Genomic DNA, 13,824 nt, shown 5'->3' with positions numbered 1-13,824 from the left:
ATTCAAGTCACCCGGCCTTCGCGCGAAAACTTTTCTTATAAAAGGCAGAGTTTTTTAATATATTGGTTAGCACATATTCTACTTTCCATGTTACAGATCCAGTGTAGAGTGGATTAATCCGATATAATGGATGAGCCTTAGGTTCTTAGCCCCTGCCTATAAGACTATAGGCACCTGCTAGGGTTTTTTGTGTACTCCTGTTTCTGCCCCATATTTCCTTCTCTTCCATGAGATAATGGGTTCTGGTGATGGAGAAGAAAAAGCCAGGGGACGTCTTTTGCACATTTTTTGATACATCCGTGCTTGAGACGTTGTCTGGATCATGTGAATGCATCATTCGGCTTGCCGAGCCATTGCAGCTCGGCAGGATTTGGTGTTTCTCTATATATTATCGCTAGTCGACAAGATCTTGCACGTAAATTGATTATATTGGTTCGCGGCCATCAGTCCAGGTATTTTCATCAGCTTTGAATAGAACAAAATCGTAGCCTAACGGCATGAACACTCATCCGACCTCCTTCTCTGTTCGCAACCTTACTCATTCGGCAAACTCTGGCCTTAGATCAGAACGGCGGGGCATAACCAAGGGATGGAGCTGGCATAGATAAGTGATGGCCCACATTAGAAACATCATCGATAAGGATAATATGACCGTGCTCCTCCAGACACTGCGATATAGATTAGTTAGTAACAGGCAAATAATGGAGACTCATTACAATAGGTAAATAACTTCACATACGTTTGATTTGTCTTTGGAGCGAAAACCCAGAACGCTACTGAGACCAAAGCAACAGCCAGAAAAGTTGCAACAACGACGTAACTGTCCTTGGTTAGTATGATAGATCGGAAAGCAAGGAGATGCCGCTAAATGAGGCCGAAGTATTCAAGCATACAAACTCATGGTGACTTCGAATTCCTTCTCTTTTGTTCTTATGGTTTTGACTTCGCATTATGCAACATGTTCCAACTTGTAAACCTTTAATCAGCTTCGCTATCTTGCTCGCCTGACAACGCCGGACAGCTAAGTTCAGAACAAGACCATAGAGAAGGATCCACTGGCTACTAGGCGTCCAATCGGATCATGCTAAAGAGATGCCGCATAACGCAGCGAATAGTAGAAGTGTGGAGCTGCCAGAACCAGTGATAAATTGGCTTTTCAATGTCATTCAACCTGTATGTATAACTGACATGGCGGGATAAAGTTGCAAAAGCTTTCAACTAACGTCAAACTACAGATATATCAAGATCCAAGAAGAACGTTTCACGACGCCGTTGCGTTGCTGAGTCGGTTCAAACAGTTGCGGCCGAGAACCAGAGTATTTACCAACACCAATGGGACCTCAGAGCTGCTTCTATGCATATACGGGAAGTTGGAAGTCGGACCAGCGCTCCCCATACTAGTCTGGCTACCAATGAGCTACCCGGTTGAACATCCGCTGTTGTTCATTGACTTGGAATCTGCAGCAGGCTCAAGACCTTGCACTGGAAGATATGTAGCGGCTGACGGAGAAATTCGACTGCCGATGCTGGATCATTGGCGTCCCGAACTGAGCAACTTGCCGCAGCTGATAGAAGAGCTTACAAGCATCAATTTCAGGAATGAGCTACTGTTATCGGATACCGATCCCAGAGCGTGGCGACCATCCCCAGCGGATTCGCTGCCAGATTTACCACCGAAGCCACCAACAGTGCCGCCAAGGCCAACAGCCCACGTAAGCGGTCCTCCATTGCCAGTTCCTCCTCATATTTCGGCAAGTGCTGGGCTCGCCCCTATAACGCCGTCTCACACAGGTCCACCTCGCATTCCAGAAAGGCCACCTACTGCAGCTTCGACCGACCTTCTGGACTGCGATATCAATGTCAATGAAAACACGAGGCATGTGAAAGCCATCGAGCACCTCCAGCAAAGTCTCAGGGAAATACGGCTCTCGAGCTCTCTAGCCGCTGAAGAAAGTCTTGAAGGCCGTAAGGCTGCAATCAGAAACACAATCAAGCAATTCGAGATGGCTCTTGCATACGAGGAAGCTACGCTACAAAGATCCTTCGAGGCTATCGAGCAGACCAAAGAGTCTCTCAGCAAGCAGATCGACGCCATGCACAGACAAGTTGAACAAACTGCGGCGTATGAGAGCAGGCAAGGCGATGACCCCGACCCCAGTACCATCATAGCTACGGAAAACAATATAGTGGGTCAACTTTACAGATTAGTTGCCAAAGATTGCGCCCTCTCTGATGCCTTTAACACATTGAACCGTCTTTTGACCAATGAGGTCATCAGACTGGACATTTTCGTCAAGAAAACCAGAGCGTTGGCCCGTGAGCAGTTCTTGGTCAGACTGCATATACAGAAAGTTATCGCCCAGCTAGACCGGCAACTGTAGCCATCTTCAGGCTCATCTTCATCGACTATTCACTATAATAAGCTTACTGTTCGGTTCAACTTCACTTCGAGAAATCGCTTAGAACGAGAGGTTAGCTTTAGAACTGTCACGTGACCAAATGTTTTGAAAAATTTTCATTGTCGATGAGATGAGTTGATAGACTTATTTCACAGGTTTATACCGTTTACCAACGTTGTGCAAAGGCATTGCTGAGCGAGGCATCCCAGAAGTGACTTCTTCATCAACATTATGTCTAAGGAGTACGTAATCAAACCTGAATCCACTGGTCCCTCGGCTGACACTAGCGAGTGGCCATTGTTGCTGAAAAATTACGACAAACTATTGGTTAGAAGTGGTCATTATACTCCAATTCCTGTCGGAAGCTCCCCTTTGAAAAGAGATTTGAAATCGTACGTGAGCTCTGGTGTTATAAACTTGGATAAACCATCAAACCCATCTTCTCACGAAGTGGTTGCTTGGATCAAGCGAATTCTTCGTTGCGAAAAGACAGGTCACTCAGGTACGTTGGATCCTAAAGTCACCGGTTGTCTGATTGTGTGTATTGACAGAGCTACCAGATTGGTGAAATCTCAGCAGGGAGCTGGTAAAGAGTATGTTTGTATTGTCAGACTGCACGACGCTTTGAAGGATGAGAAGGATTTGGGCCGCTCGTTGGAGAACTTGACTGGTGCGCTGTTCCAGAGGCCACCATTAATCTCTGCCGTGAAGCGTCAATTGCGTGTGCGTACCATTTATGATTCAAATTTGATCGAGTTCGACAACAAGAGAAACTTGGGTGTTTTCTGGGCTTCATGCGAAGCTGGTACTTATATGCGTACGCTCTGCGTTCACTTAGGTATGCTTTTGGGCGTTGGTGGCCATATGCAAGAACTGCGTCGTGTGAGATCTGGTGCACTATCCGAGAACGATAACATGGTCACTCTACATGACGTGCTGGATGCTCAATGGACTTACGATAACACCAGAGATGAATCCTACTTGAGAAGAATCATCCAACCTTTGGAGACCTTACTCGTTGGCTATAAGAGGATAGTGGTTAAAGATTCGGCCGTCAATGCCGTATGTTATGGTGCTAAACTGATGATCCCAGGTTTGCTTCGTTATGAAGATGGCATCGAACTCTACGATGAGGTCGTCTTGATCAGTACTAAAGGTGAAGCCATTGCAGTAGCAATTGCTCAAATGTCTACCGTTGATTTGGCCACTTGCGATCACGGTGTAGTCGCTAAGGTCAAGAGATGTATCATGGAAAGAGATCTTTACCCAAGGAGATGGGGTTTGGGTCCAATAGCCCAAAAGAAGAAGCAACTGAAGGCGGACGGTAAGCTAGATAAGTACGGCCGTGTCAATGAAAGCACTCCAGAAGAATGGAAAAAGAACTACGTTCCTTTAGACAATGCCGAAGCATCTGCAGCACCTGCAGCAACCACTTCCAAACAATCTGAGGCAGCTCCTTTGATCGAAGAGGTTAAAAAAGTTGAGGTAGAGGTTGAAGAGAAAGAAATCGACGATAAAGCAGAGGATGATAAGCAGCTGGACAAGAAGAAGGAGAAGGAAGAGAAGAAAGGGAAGAAGGAGAAAAAGGAAAAGAAGGACAAGAAGGATAAGAAGGAAAAGAAGGATAAGAAAAGAAAATCAGAGAGTTCTCAAGACGAGCCTGAAAAGAAGAAGAAAAAGTCCAAGGCTTAAATTTCTGAATTGTGAGCTTGATAGTTTCATTATCGCATTGTATATTGTTTATAACACTCGTCCACGTAAGGACAAGCACATATTAATATCGTGAAAAATACTTTTGAAATCTATGACGATGATTATATAGTTAGTTCCCAATTGCATTAATAGGATAAATCTGTCAGAAAATTCGCGTGAAAAAAAGAGATGCCGCCATTATCGTTCGCAGTTTGCTGATTCCTGCTTAGCTCCGTTTTAATGTACAGGATGAAGAGTTGAATTGATTGGCCAGTTCAGAAGTTCTCATCAATGGCACGCTTTTGAGCATCATTTAGCGAAATTGGATAATCGACCTTGTATTTGACAATTAGATCACCTCTCTGGCCAGGTTTCTTCGTTATAGGCATACCTTGACCTGGGTATGTTGAACATTCTGAGGGTTGAATTGGCTGAACCCTGGAAATTGGTAGAGTACGGCCATCAATTGTCTGAACTGTCTTGGAGAAACCGAGTAGCGATTCTTTGAACGTCAATGGGAGCGTATAGATCAGATTGTCGCCATCTCTCTTGAACAAAGGATTTGCTTTTTCCTGCAGAACAAATTGCAAGGTTTTTCTGCCACCGGTGCGAGGGTTATAATCACCTTCATTCTTGTATGTGATCTTGGTCCCAGCTTTCCAGCCAGGCTTCAATTGGATATCAATTTGGGTCTTCTCGGACGTGCCGTTTGGTCCTTTCCTCCCGATCTTGAATGATTTTTTCTTGCCGGTACACAAATCTTCCAAGCTCACTGGCAAATTAACAGTGACGACTTCTTCCTCCACTTGAGAGGGTGACGCAGAACCCGATCTGAATCCACCTGGCATACCACCCGGCATACCACCTGGCATACCACCCGGCATACCACCTGGCATACCACCCGGCATACCGCCTGGCATTCCGCCAGCCATACCACCTGGGAACCCACCAGAGCTGAATCTGGTTCCGCCGCTGCCACCGCCAGGGAAGCTTGAAAAACTAAATCCGTCGTCAGCGCCACCAGCAGCACTGAACGGGGAGCTTCCACCGAAGAACGATGAGAAGATATTGAACGCATCTTCATTGGTGAACGCATGGCCTCCAGAGAAGCCGTGAGCGCCTCCACCTGGAAAACCGCCAGCACCACCAGCTGCTCCGCCAAATGCTGGACCACCATTTCTGGCCGCTTCTAACCCATACTGGTCATAAATTTCTCTCTTTTGCGGGTCGCTTAAAATTTCAAAAGCTTCCGAAATTTCCTTAAACTTTTCAGTGTCACCAGTGGGTTTATCTGGATGATATTTCAAAGCAGCCTTCCTATAACCTTTTTTCAACTCCTGGTCATTGGCTGTAGATGAAACACCAAGCAAATCATACAACTTTGTTTCCTTAACCATCCTGCCTTTTCTATCACCTTATCAAAGCTAACCTTGTCTAACCTTGTCTAACTCAATGGATACGCTTCAGATGCAACACTAAGTAGCCTTTTATAGCAACAACCGGTAGCACTTACTGGTCAGAAAGGAGATGTCTAAGTTCTCTGGCTCATATAGCTAGCCCAACGATCTCACTTTCAGTTACTCGAAATCCCTTGCAGAATTGCAAATCTTCGCAAAGCTTCTGGAATCTTCTAGAAATAAAGACCACGTGATCTCAAAAATTGCCAAGAAGACCTTCAGATGCTTAAAGTATACCAGAGGGAATTCAATAGTAACGTTGATAGGCAGTGGAAAGAACGAGTTGTAGTGGTTCCGCGGTTGGCAAATGTCTGTGATATTGGTATCTGCCGGGTATGATCATACGATTAGGTTTTGGGAAGCTTTGACTGGCGTTTGTTCGCGAACAATCCAACATTCGGACTCGCAAGTGAACCGGATGGAAATTACTAGTGATAAGAAACTACTTGCTGCTGCTGGCCATCAGAATGTAAGACTTTACGACATCCGGACGACGAACCCGAACCCTGTGGCATCCTTTGAAGGCCATCGTGGAAACGTTACTTCAATATCGTTCCAACAGGATAACAAGTGGATGGTGTCTTCGAGTGAAGACGGCACTATCAAAGTTTGGGACGTTAGATCACCATCTGTTCCGCGGAATTACAAGCATAACGCACCTGTTAATGAAGTAGTGATTCATCCGAACCAAGGAGAGCTGATCTCGTGCGATAGAGATGGTAACGTGCGAATTTGGGACCTGGGCGAAAACCAATGCACGCACCAGTTGACCCTGGAGGATGACACTTCGTTGCAGTCGTTGTCGCTGGCGAGCGACGGGTCGATGCTGGTGGCGGCTAATAGCAAAGGGTATTGCTACGTGTGGGAGATGCCCAATCGGACGGATGCTTCCAATTTGAAGCCGGTTACAAAATTCAGATCACACGCTACTTACATCACACGAATACTGCTGTCGTCGGATGTCAAGCATCTGGCTACGTGTTCCGCAGATCACACGGCCAGGGTGTGGTCTATCGATAACAATTTTGAACTGGAGACGACTTTGGATGGCCATCAAAGGTGGGTCTGGGACTGCGCGTTCAGCGCTGACAGCGCCTATCTCGTGACCGCATCTTCGGATCATTACGTGAGACTGTGGGACCTGTCGACGAGAGAAATCGTCAGGCAGTACGGCGGCCACCACAAGGGAGCAGTGTGCGTGGCTCTCAACGATGTCTGAAAGGAAAATCGTGAAAAGCATTTAACTCATGTTATGAATCTATTTAATTCGAAACAGTACGTGACCAACAAACTGGATAGCATGTCGAGGTGGTACCAGGGAAACCCTCTTTGTTGCAGCGTCAAACTGATATCGGCCATGAACGCCCGTGAGAATACAGTAATGCCGTCCATGATCTGGTACGCGGGCACATTTCGTATACTCGCTATGTGCTCGATATAGTTCTTGACAAACCGATCCAGATACACGTGTCCCGCCTCTAGTTCTTCGAGCAGATCCAGCACTTCGATGGTCATAAAGTCCTTTATTGTGTCGATCACCGCGTTGTAGCCATCTCTCTTGACGATGTCCAGGACTTCATCCAGATTCACATACGATACCCAGTCCTGTTTCATATCTCTAAAATTCGGTAGCAGTTTGGCGACTTGTTTGATGAACTTGAGACATTTCACCAACCGTCTTACCAGTCTCGAGAAATCCTCAACCAATTCCTTCTTCTTGTTCACCATCGGCACAGGCAGATCCATAGTCGCCTTAGCAGTGAGCGATACGTAGTTCTTGAAGAAAAGCTCCAACTTGGTCAGCGTCTCATACGACACGTTTTCGTAGTCCATCAGCATCCTCGACAGACATTTGATCAGCGACACATGCGTTATCACGTCGCAATCGTGGATCCAATCGTACAGCTCGTCCGACGTGAAAAGGTTGTACATTTGCGGAGAGATGGACCCTGAGCCAAACACCATCAGCACATTCTCCAACTGATCGAATTTCATAAACCTCACGTGCTCGAAGATCGTGTTGCAGTGGACGTGGTACAGCGACTCCAATGACGACACGATGTCTGGATCCGTGCCCGCCGGCAAACGGTCCACGGGAATCGACGGAAACTTGAGCGAGTACTCCGTTGGGATCGGTATCTCGTTGTCGAACGCCTTCTTGTACAGGTCCTCGAGAAAGATCATGTCGTAGTCGTTCGAGTACTGACCGAGCGACACCGGCGAAGGCTCCAATTTGAGCATTTCGGGCAAGGGCGACTTGGACGCGAAGCTGGCCTCGGGCCCACTCAGTCGACCGCCGGCCGAGTTGCCCTCGTTATCGTAGCTGGGACTCTGGGTGCCGCCCATGGCCACCGACGGCAGCAGCAGCGATTTGTCCGCGGACGACTGAGAGCCAGACGAGACCGGCTCGGCCGACGAGTCGTCGCTCACGAGTCGCAGACCGCAGTAGTGGTATCTCGACTGCCCCCGCATGCCGAGCCTTCTGGTCGTGAGATGCGGGAACACCGACCGGATCAGCTTCCCGAGAGAAGCCTGCGACAGCGGCTTCAGGCTGTTCTGCGCGCACGAAGCCGCGTACTGCGCGAAGATCCTCCCGCGGGGCACGTAGCTGTCGTTCTCCGAAACACAGTTCTTCATCAACCACAGCAGCGCGTACACCTGTCGTTCCCGCTCCCTACTCTGCTCCGCACTCTGTATAGCCGTCTTCGAATGGTTCTGAGAGTCCATGTTTAGCACGGCGATCTCCGCCTGCCTCACAATCGTAGCGTACTCCGCGATCGGTCTGTCGCGGAACCGCTCGGCGATCGACTTGGCCACGGTCTCCTGAGTGTTTTTCCGCAGCGGACAGGGCCCTGTCCCCGCGGCCTCGGTAGACCCGCTGGACTTGAATCCCTTCCTCTCGCCACTGCCGCCGCCGTTGCCGCCGTTGCCGCTGCTGCTGCTGCCGCTGCTCGACAGAGGGGTACCGATGCTCGGTATCGTCTGCATGACCACGGGGCCCGGCTGCGCCGGCACAGCCGGCGGCCACGGCCACTGCTGGTCGCTGGTCAATTTGGGGTACTTGCGCGCCTGCTCCTCATATCCGGTCGTCAGCCGCCTATTCCGCAGGTCATCGTACGTGCGATGATAGTAGTTATCGACCGCGGCCTTCTGCGCGTTATCGTGGTACGAGTAAGCGCCCGGGTTCGCGATGTTCCTGTGCGGGGACGGAAGATAGTTCTGGTACTGTTGGGGCTGCGGCAACGCAAAGTTCGGGCGCGGCTGCATCTTAAACACCGTCGCACAGGGCGCCTGACCGTGAAACTGCACCCCGCCGCCATTGTTGTTATTGCTATTGTTGTTGTTATTGGCAGGAGACAGGGGAGACTGCAACACAAGACCGGGATGCGAAGCAGATGAAGAGTTCGCCAACTGTCCTGTACGGGGGGTCTGGTTTGTCGTCGTTGCAGTGGCAGAGGATGATACCGACGGAGGAGGCGAAGATTGCGAACTACCGCTATTAGAATACAGATTCATGTTTTGATCTTTCTCTCCTCTTTTTTTTTTTTTCCCTCCTTTCCCTTTCGTATCGACGCAACCACTAACTTAGTCAACGGAAAAGAACGGACGTTAAGTTTCCTAGCTACCGAACAGGCTATCTTCTATATATGTAGGCTTATGCGTTGGCAACGCACGACAAGGCAGTCCAGTTCCAGTTTCCGACCACAGTGTCGGTCCCAGTCTCCAAGCTAGAAAAAAAAGCAGAGGCAAAAAGGAAGTTCTCGCCCAATACGGTGCCTGCGATCGCGGACACAGATCGAGGAATCCGCAACGGCGGCATGGAATCGACAGGAAAAAAAAAAGAGAGGAGAATGTACGGGTTTCTGCGTCGTTTTTCTCCGCACGGTGCTGAGTTTAATCTCAGACGCGTCGAGCAAGGGTCGCGACGAACGTGGGCCGTCGGTTGGGGAGACGTGGGCGCAGAAGATTCCGATTCCCCAATTTAGCAGATACTGTACGGACAATTGTCCGGACATGGACGACGCGCGGCGGGGCGGGTCGTTTTGGGAACGTCGTTGCGATTGTTGCTGTCACTATCTCGCGAATCGGCGGCCGGCGGGGGAGGGGCAGTTCTTGGAGATATAAATTCCGGTTTTTGGGCTTTTTCGGTCTGGAGTGTGGTCGTAGGGAGTGATGGAGGTTGTGTGGCCGTTATGGTGAAAATTTGCAGGTTGAAGAGCTGGAAGCTGCGATGAGCTGAAGATGCGATGCGGTGGAACGGAGTGTACGATGGTTGAGACGTTGAATTCTAGTCCTGAAGTGTTGCTCCGCAGGAGAAGAAATGCTGAGAGAACGAAGCTGGAGAAGCAGCAGCTGGCTCGTCAAAGGGACGAGAAGGCCAGGAAGCAGAAGAGGCTGCGCAAGCAGAGGTTCATAAGAGCAGAGAGTATGGTGGCCAAGACGTTGGCGACCGAGCGGGAGAAGGAGAGGGTCAAGAGGGTTTCGAAGCTGGCGGTCAAGAAGGCCAGGGGCGAGTTGGACCGTTTGGCTTCCGACAGGGATTACATCGTCAAGGTGCGCGAGACGGCAGATGAGGATGACGAGCTTGTTAGGGAGAAGTTTGTGTATGACGGGACTCCGACGTTGCTGTTTGTGGTGCGCGTGAGGGGGCCGGCTGCGGTCAACATCCCGCACAAGGCTTTCAAGATCTTGAAGTTGATGAGACTGGTGACGACGAACACCGGGGTGTTTGTCAGACTCAGTGAAAAAGTTTACCCGCTGCTCAAGATAATCGCGCCGTACGTGGTGGTTGGCAGGCCTTCTCTGTCGTCGATTCGGTCGCTGTTGCAAAAGAGAAGCAGGGTGGTCTACCAGGGAGACGAGGACAGCGAGCCTCGCGAAGTGGCGCTGAACGACAACAATATCATCGAGGAGAAACTGGGCGAGCACGGGATCATCTGTGTCGAAGATATTGTCCACGAGATCGCTTCGCTGGGCGACTCGTTCTCGAAATGCGCTTTCTTCCTGCAACCGTTCGAGCTCAACAGAGAAATTTCAGGTTTCGGCGCTTTGAACAAACTGAAAAAGATAAAACAGAGGGAAGATTCTTTGAAGATTCGCCAATTCTCCAACTCTGCGACTGCGCCAGTCATCGAGATCGATATCGACTCTTTGATCGCCAAACTGAACTGATCTGCCTCTCTTAATTCTGTACCATATATACGTTACTGCTGTATCAGATACCGGCCCGTAACCGGCTTTTAATTTTTTTTTCAAGGTGATCGCTGCAGCACTACTTATAAGGTTCTAGTCAGACAGCTTGTAGACCGGCTTGGCTGTTCAGCACGCCATTGAACCGTCTAGTGAAATGAGTAAGAACATTGTTGTCCTGCCAGGTGACCACGTCGGTCAGGAAATTACCGAGGAAGCCATCAAGGTGTTGAAAGCGATCTCCGAGATCCGTCCAAATGCCAAGTTCAATTTCCAGCACCACTTGATCGGTGGCGCTGCGATCGACGCTACTGGTGTCCCACTGCCAGATGAAGCTCTCGAAGCTTCCAAGAAGGCGGACGCTGTGCTGCTGGGTGCCGTTGGGGGGCCTAAATGGGGTACGGGAGCCGTCAGACCAGAACAGGGTTTGTTGAAGATCCGCAAGGAATTGCAATTGTACGCGAATCTGAGACCTTGCAATTTCGCTTCTGATTCCTTGCTGGACTTGTCTCCTTTGAAGGCGCAATACGCAAAAGGTACCGATTTCGTCGTTGTCAGAGAGTTGGTCGGTGGTATCTATTTCGGTGAGAGAAAGGAGGATGAAGGTGATGGTGTCGCTTGGGATAGCGAGAAATATTCTGTGCCAGAAGTTCAGAGAATCACCAGGATGGCCGCTTTCTTGGCTTTGCAACATGAGCCACCTCTGCCAATCTGGTCGCTCGACAAGGCTAACGTCTTGGCATCTTCCAGATTGTGGAGAAAGACTGTCGAACAAACGATCAAGGACGAGTTCCCAACCTTGACGGTCAACCATCAGTTAATCGATTCCGCTGCCATGATCTTAGTCAAGAACCCAACTCAGTTGAACGGTGTCATCATAACCAGTAACATGTTCGGTGACATTATCTCCGATGAAGCTTCTGTCATCCCCGGCTCCTTGGGTCTACTTCCATCTGCGTCTTTGGCTTCCCTACCAGATACAAACACTGCATTCGGTCTGTACGAGCCTTGTCACGGTTCTGCACCCGACTTGCCAAAGGGTAAGGTAAACCCAATTGCTACGATCCTCTCTGCGGCCATGATGTTGAAGCTTTCTTTGAACATGGTTGAAGAAGGTGTCGCCATTGAAAAGGCTGTTAAGAAGGTTCTTGACGAAGGCATCAGAACTGCTGATCTAGGCGGCTCCAATAGTACCGCTGAGGTCGGCGATGCTGTAGCCCAGGCCGTCAAGGAAATCTTAGCATGAGTTAAAGAATAAGAAAACAAAGTTTACGTAAATGTGTATGTATATACAATAATGTTTGCAAATGATAGGATTTCATCGATATCTCCAATGGTCAGCCGGTGAGACCTTTTAATGGCCAGACCATTCGATAGAGTTCAAATCTATCCCTTCCTGTACCATTTCCCATAGAGGCGACAGCTCCCTCAAGAACCTTACCCTCTCACTGATCGCCTTGATCACGTAATCAATCTCCTCGTCAGTGGTGAATCTGCCAATACCGAATCTTATCGAAGAGTGCGCTAAGGCATCATCCTTTCCTAAGGCATGCAAAACGTATGAAGGCTCCAGCGAGGCAGAAGTACATGCTGAACCTGATGATAGAGCAATGTCCCGTAGTGCCATGAGTAGTGATTCACCTTCCACGTATGCAAATGATACGTTCACACAACCTGGATAACGATGATCTGGAGAGCCGTTTAGACTGGTGTGATCGATGGAAAGCAACCCGTCTGTTAATTTCTTTGACAGTCTAGCAATATGAGCCATATCGTAAGCTTCCTCCTGCTTAACCAACCTGGCGGCTTCACCGAAGCCAGCGACTAAAGGGGGGGCTAGAGTACCTGATCTTAGCCCCCTTTCCTGACCACCACCGGAAATGATTGGGTCTAGTCTAACTCTTGGTCTTCTTCTGACAAACAAAGCACCAATCCCCTTAGGACCATAAATCTTATGCGAGGAAATCGAAAGTAAATCAATGTTCATCTCATTAACATCTATAGGTATCTTACCATATCCCTGCGCCGCATCTGTATGGAAGTACACTTTATGCTTTCTGCAAATTTGACCTATTTCTTTGAGCGGCTGCATGACACCGATCTCGTTATTAACAGCCATGACAGAAACCAAACAGGTGTCGGGCCTAATGCTTTCTTCCAGCTCTTTCAGATCGACCAAACCGTTCGCGTCAACATTTAGGAATGTGACTTCGAATCCCTCGTTAATCATCGCTCTTGCAGCCTCCAAGACGCACTTATGTTCCGTCCTGGTCGTTACTATATGCTTCTTTGTCTTCTTGTAGAATCGTGTCACACCCTTGATTGCCATACTATTCGACTCTGTCGCTCCCGAAGTAAAGATCATCTCTCTAGGGTCCGCGTTTATCACATCCGCGATATATTTCCTAGCGGCCTCAATCGCCTTATTTGTCTCCCAACCATACGCATGAGTGTTTGAATGGGGGTTGCCATACAGACCGGTGTAAAATTTAAGCATCGTATCCAGCACCCGAGGATCCGTAGGAGTCGTAGCCTGCATATCCAGGTAAATCGGCCTTGTCCCAAAATCAGTATTCTCCTTGTAAGCATGTTGCAACGCACTACTGCCCGAATTGATGATTTCCGACGCGTTTCTGGCTGCACTTCTCGTATCAGCCTGTTCCCTAGTAGCAGCTTGTATATCAGTGTGGGTCTCCAACGTAATGTCGTCTGCAAGTTTAACAGCTACAGCCGCTGCCGAGTATGCTCTACCACTTACATGTGACACCTCATTCACGAATAGCTTCTTGGACGCATTCGAACTCAACTGAGAAAGTCCTGACAGCCTGGCAAGCTGTGTTGTTCTTCTGAGCATAACAAAAGTTCACTTTTTATCGCTGACACAACAGAAATCCCGCCTACTGATACGAAACACACTAGTATTCAATGAGATGAACCAACGCCACCAGAACGATCGCTCAGTCTTGAGCTTATCACTTCTTGTCTCCCTCTGATTGATTGACTCTTTAGTCATCAATCGATGTCGAAGCACTATAAGCTGGGTGCGCTGTTCTTCCCCCGGGTAACACTCATAGTGAAATATTCAG

General features: G+C 48.8%; 9 protein-coding genes across 9 annotated transcripts; 5 read left to right on the top strand and 4 right to left on the bottom strand.

Annotated features, from left to right (window-relative positions):
* Positions 1–538: 538 nt before the first annotated feature.
* On the bottom strand, positions 539–901 carry VMA9 (H(+)-transporting V0 sector ATPase subunit e; the record flags this gene model as incomplete). Its single annotated transcript, XM_037282899.1, has 3 exons — positions 539–668; positions 740–820; positions 894–901. The coding sequence occupies 3 exons, from the start codon at positions 899–901 to the stop codon at positions 539–541; spliced, it is 219 nt and encodes a 72-aa protein (XP_037138794.1).
* A 191-nt stretch (positions 902–1,092) lies between these two features.
* STP22 (ubiquitin-binding ESCRT-I subunit protein STP22) lies at positions 1,093–2,381 on the top strand (the record flags this gene model as incomplete). Its single annotated transcript, XM_037282898.1, has 2 exons — positions 1,093–1,173; positions 1,236–2,381. The coding sequence occupies 2 exons, from the start codon at positions 1,093–1,095 to the stop codon at positions 2,379–2,381; spliced, it is 1,227 nt and encodes a 408-aa protein (XP_037138793.1).
* Positions 2,382–2,630: 249 nt separating this feature from the next.
* On the top strand, positions 2,631–4,091 carry CBF5 (pseudouridine synthase CBF5; the record flags this gene model as incomplete). The annotated part of the gene is made up of 1 exon (XM_037282897.1): positions 2,631–4,091. The coding sequence occupies one exon, from the start codon at positions 2,631–2,633 to the stop codon at positions 4,089–4,091; it is 1,461 nt and encodes a 486-aa protein (XP_037138792.1).
* Positions 4,092–4,366: 275 nt separating this feature from the next.
* Positions 4,367–5,488, bottom strand: SIS1 (type II HSP40 co-chaperone SIS1; the record flags this gene model as incomplete). The annotated part of the gene is made up of 1 exon (XM_037282896.1): positions 4,367–5,488. The coding sequence occupies one exon, from the start codon at positions 5,486–5,488 to the stop codon at positions 4,367–4,369; it is 1,122 nt and encodes a 373-aa protein (XP_037138791.1).
* Positions 5,489–5,855: 367 nt separating this feature from the next.
* On the top strand, positions 5,856–6,767 carry LST8 (TOR complex subunit LST8; the record flags this gene model as incomplete). Its single annotated transcript, XM_037282895.1, has 1 exon — positions 5,856–6,767. One exon carries the CDS (start codon positions 5,856–5,858, stop codon positions 6,765–6,767), a length of 912 nt encoding a protein of 303 aa, XP_037138790.1.
* A 26-nt stretch (positions 6,768–6,793) lies between these two features.
* RFX1 (Rfx1p) lies at positions 6,794–9,064 on the bottom strand (the record flags this gene model as incomplete). Its single annotated transcript, XM_037282894.1, has 1 exon — positions 6,794–9,064. One exon carries the CDS (start codon positions 9,062–9,064, stop codon positions 6,794–6,796), a length of 2,271 nt encoding a protein of 756 aa, XP_037138789.1.
* Positions 9,065–9,790: 726 nt separating this feature from the next.
* Positions 9,791–10,720, top strand: RLP7 (Rlp7p; the record flags this gene model as incomplete). The annotated part of the gene is made up of 1 exon (XM_037282893.1): positions 9,791–10,720. One exon carries the CDS (start codon positions 9,791–9,793, stop codon positions 10,718–10,720), a length of 930 nt encoding a protein of 309 aa, XP_037138788.1.
* Positions 10,721–10,895: 175 nt separating this feature from the next.
* Positions 10,896–11,984, top strand: LEU2 (3-isopropylmalate dehydrogenase; the record flags this gene model as incomplete). The annotated part of the gene is made up of 1 exon (XM_037282892.1): positions 10,896–11,984. One exon carries the CDS (start codon positions 10,896–10,898, stop codon positions 11,982–11,984), a length of 1,089 nt encoding a protein of 362 aa, XP_037138787.1.
* Positions 11,985–12,092: 108 nt separating this feature from the next.
* On the bottom strand, positions 12,093–13,592 carry NFS1 (cysteine desulfurase; the record flags this gene model as incomplete). Its single annotated transcript, XM_037282891.1, has 1 exon — positions 12,093–13,592. The coding sequence occupies one exon, from the start codon at positions 13,590–13,592 to the stop codon at positions 12,093–12,095; it is 1,500 nt and encodes a 499-aa protein (XP_037138786.1).
* Between the last annotated feature and the right edge of the window lie 232 nt (positions 13,593–13,824).

The sequence above is a fragment of the Torulaspora globosa genome, chromosome 3 (genome assembly GCF_014133895.1).
Source record: "Torulaspora globosa chromosome 3, complete sequence".
In the NCBI taxonomy this organism is placed as follows: Eukaryota; Fungi; Ascomycota; class Saccharomycetes; order Saccharomycetales; family Saccharomycetaceae; genus Torulaspora; species Torulaspora globosa.
The sequence above is the reverse complement of the archived record's forward strand: the minus strand, read 5'-3'. Positions and strand labels throughout refer to the sequence as shown.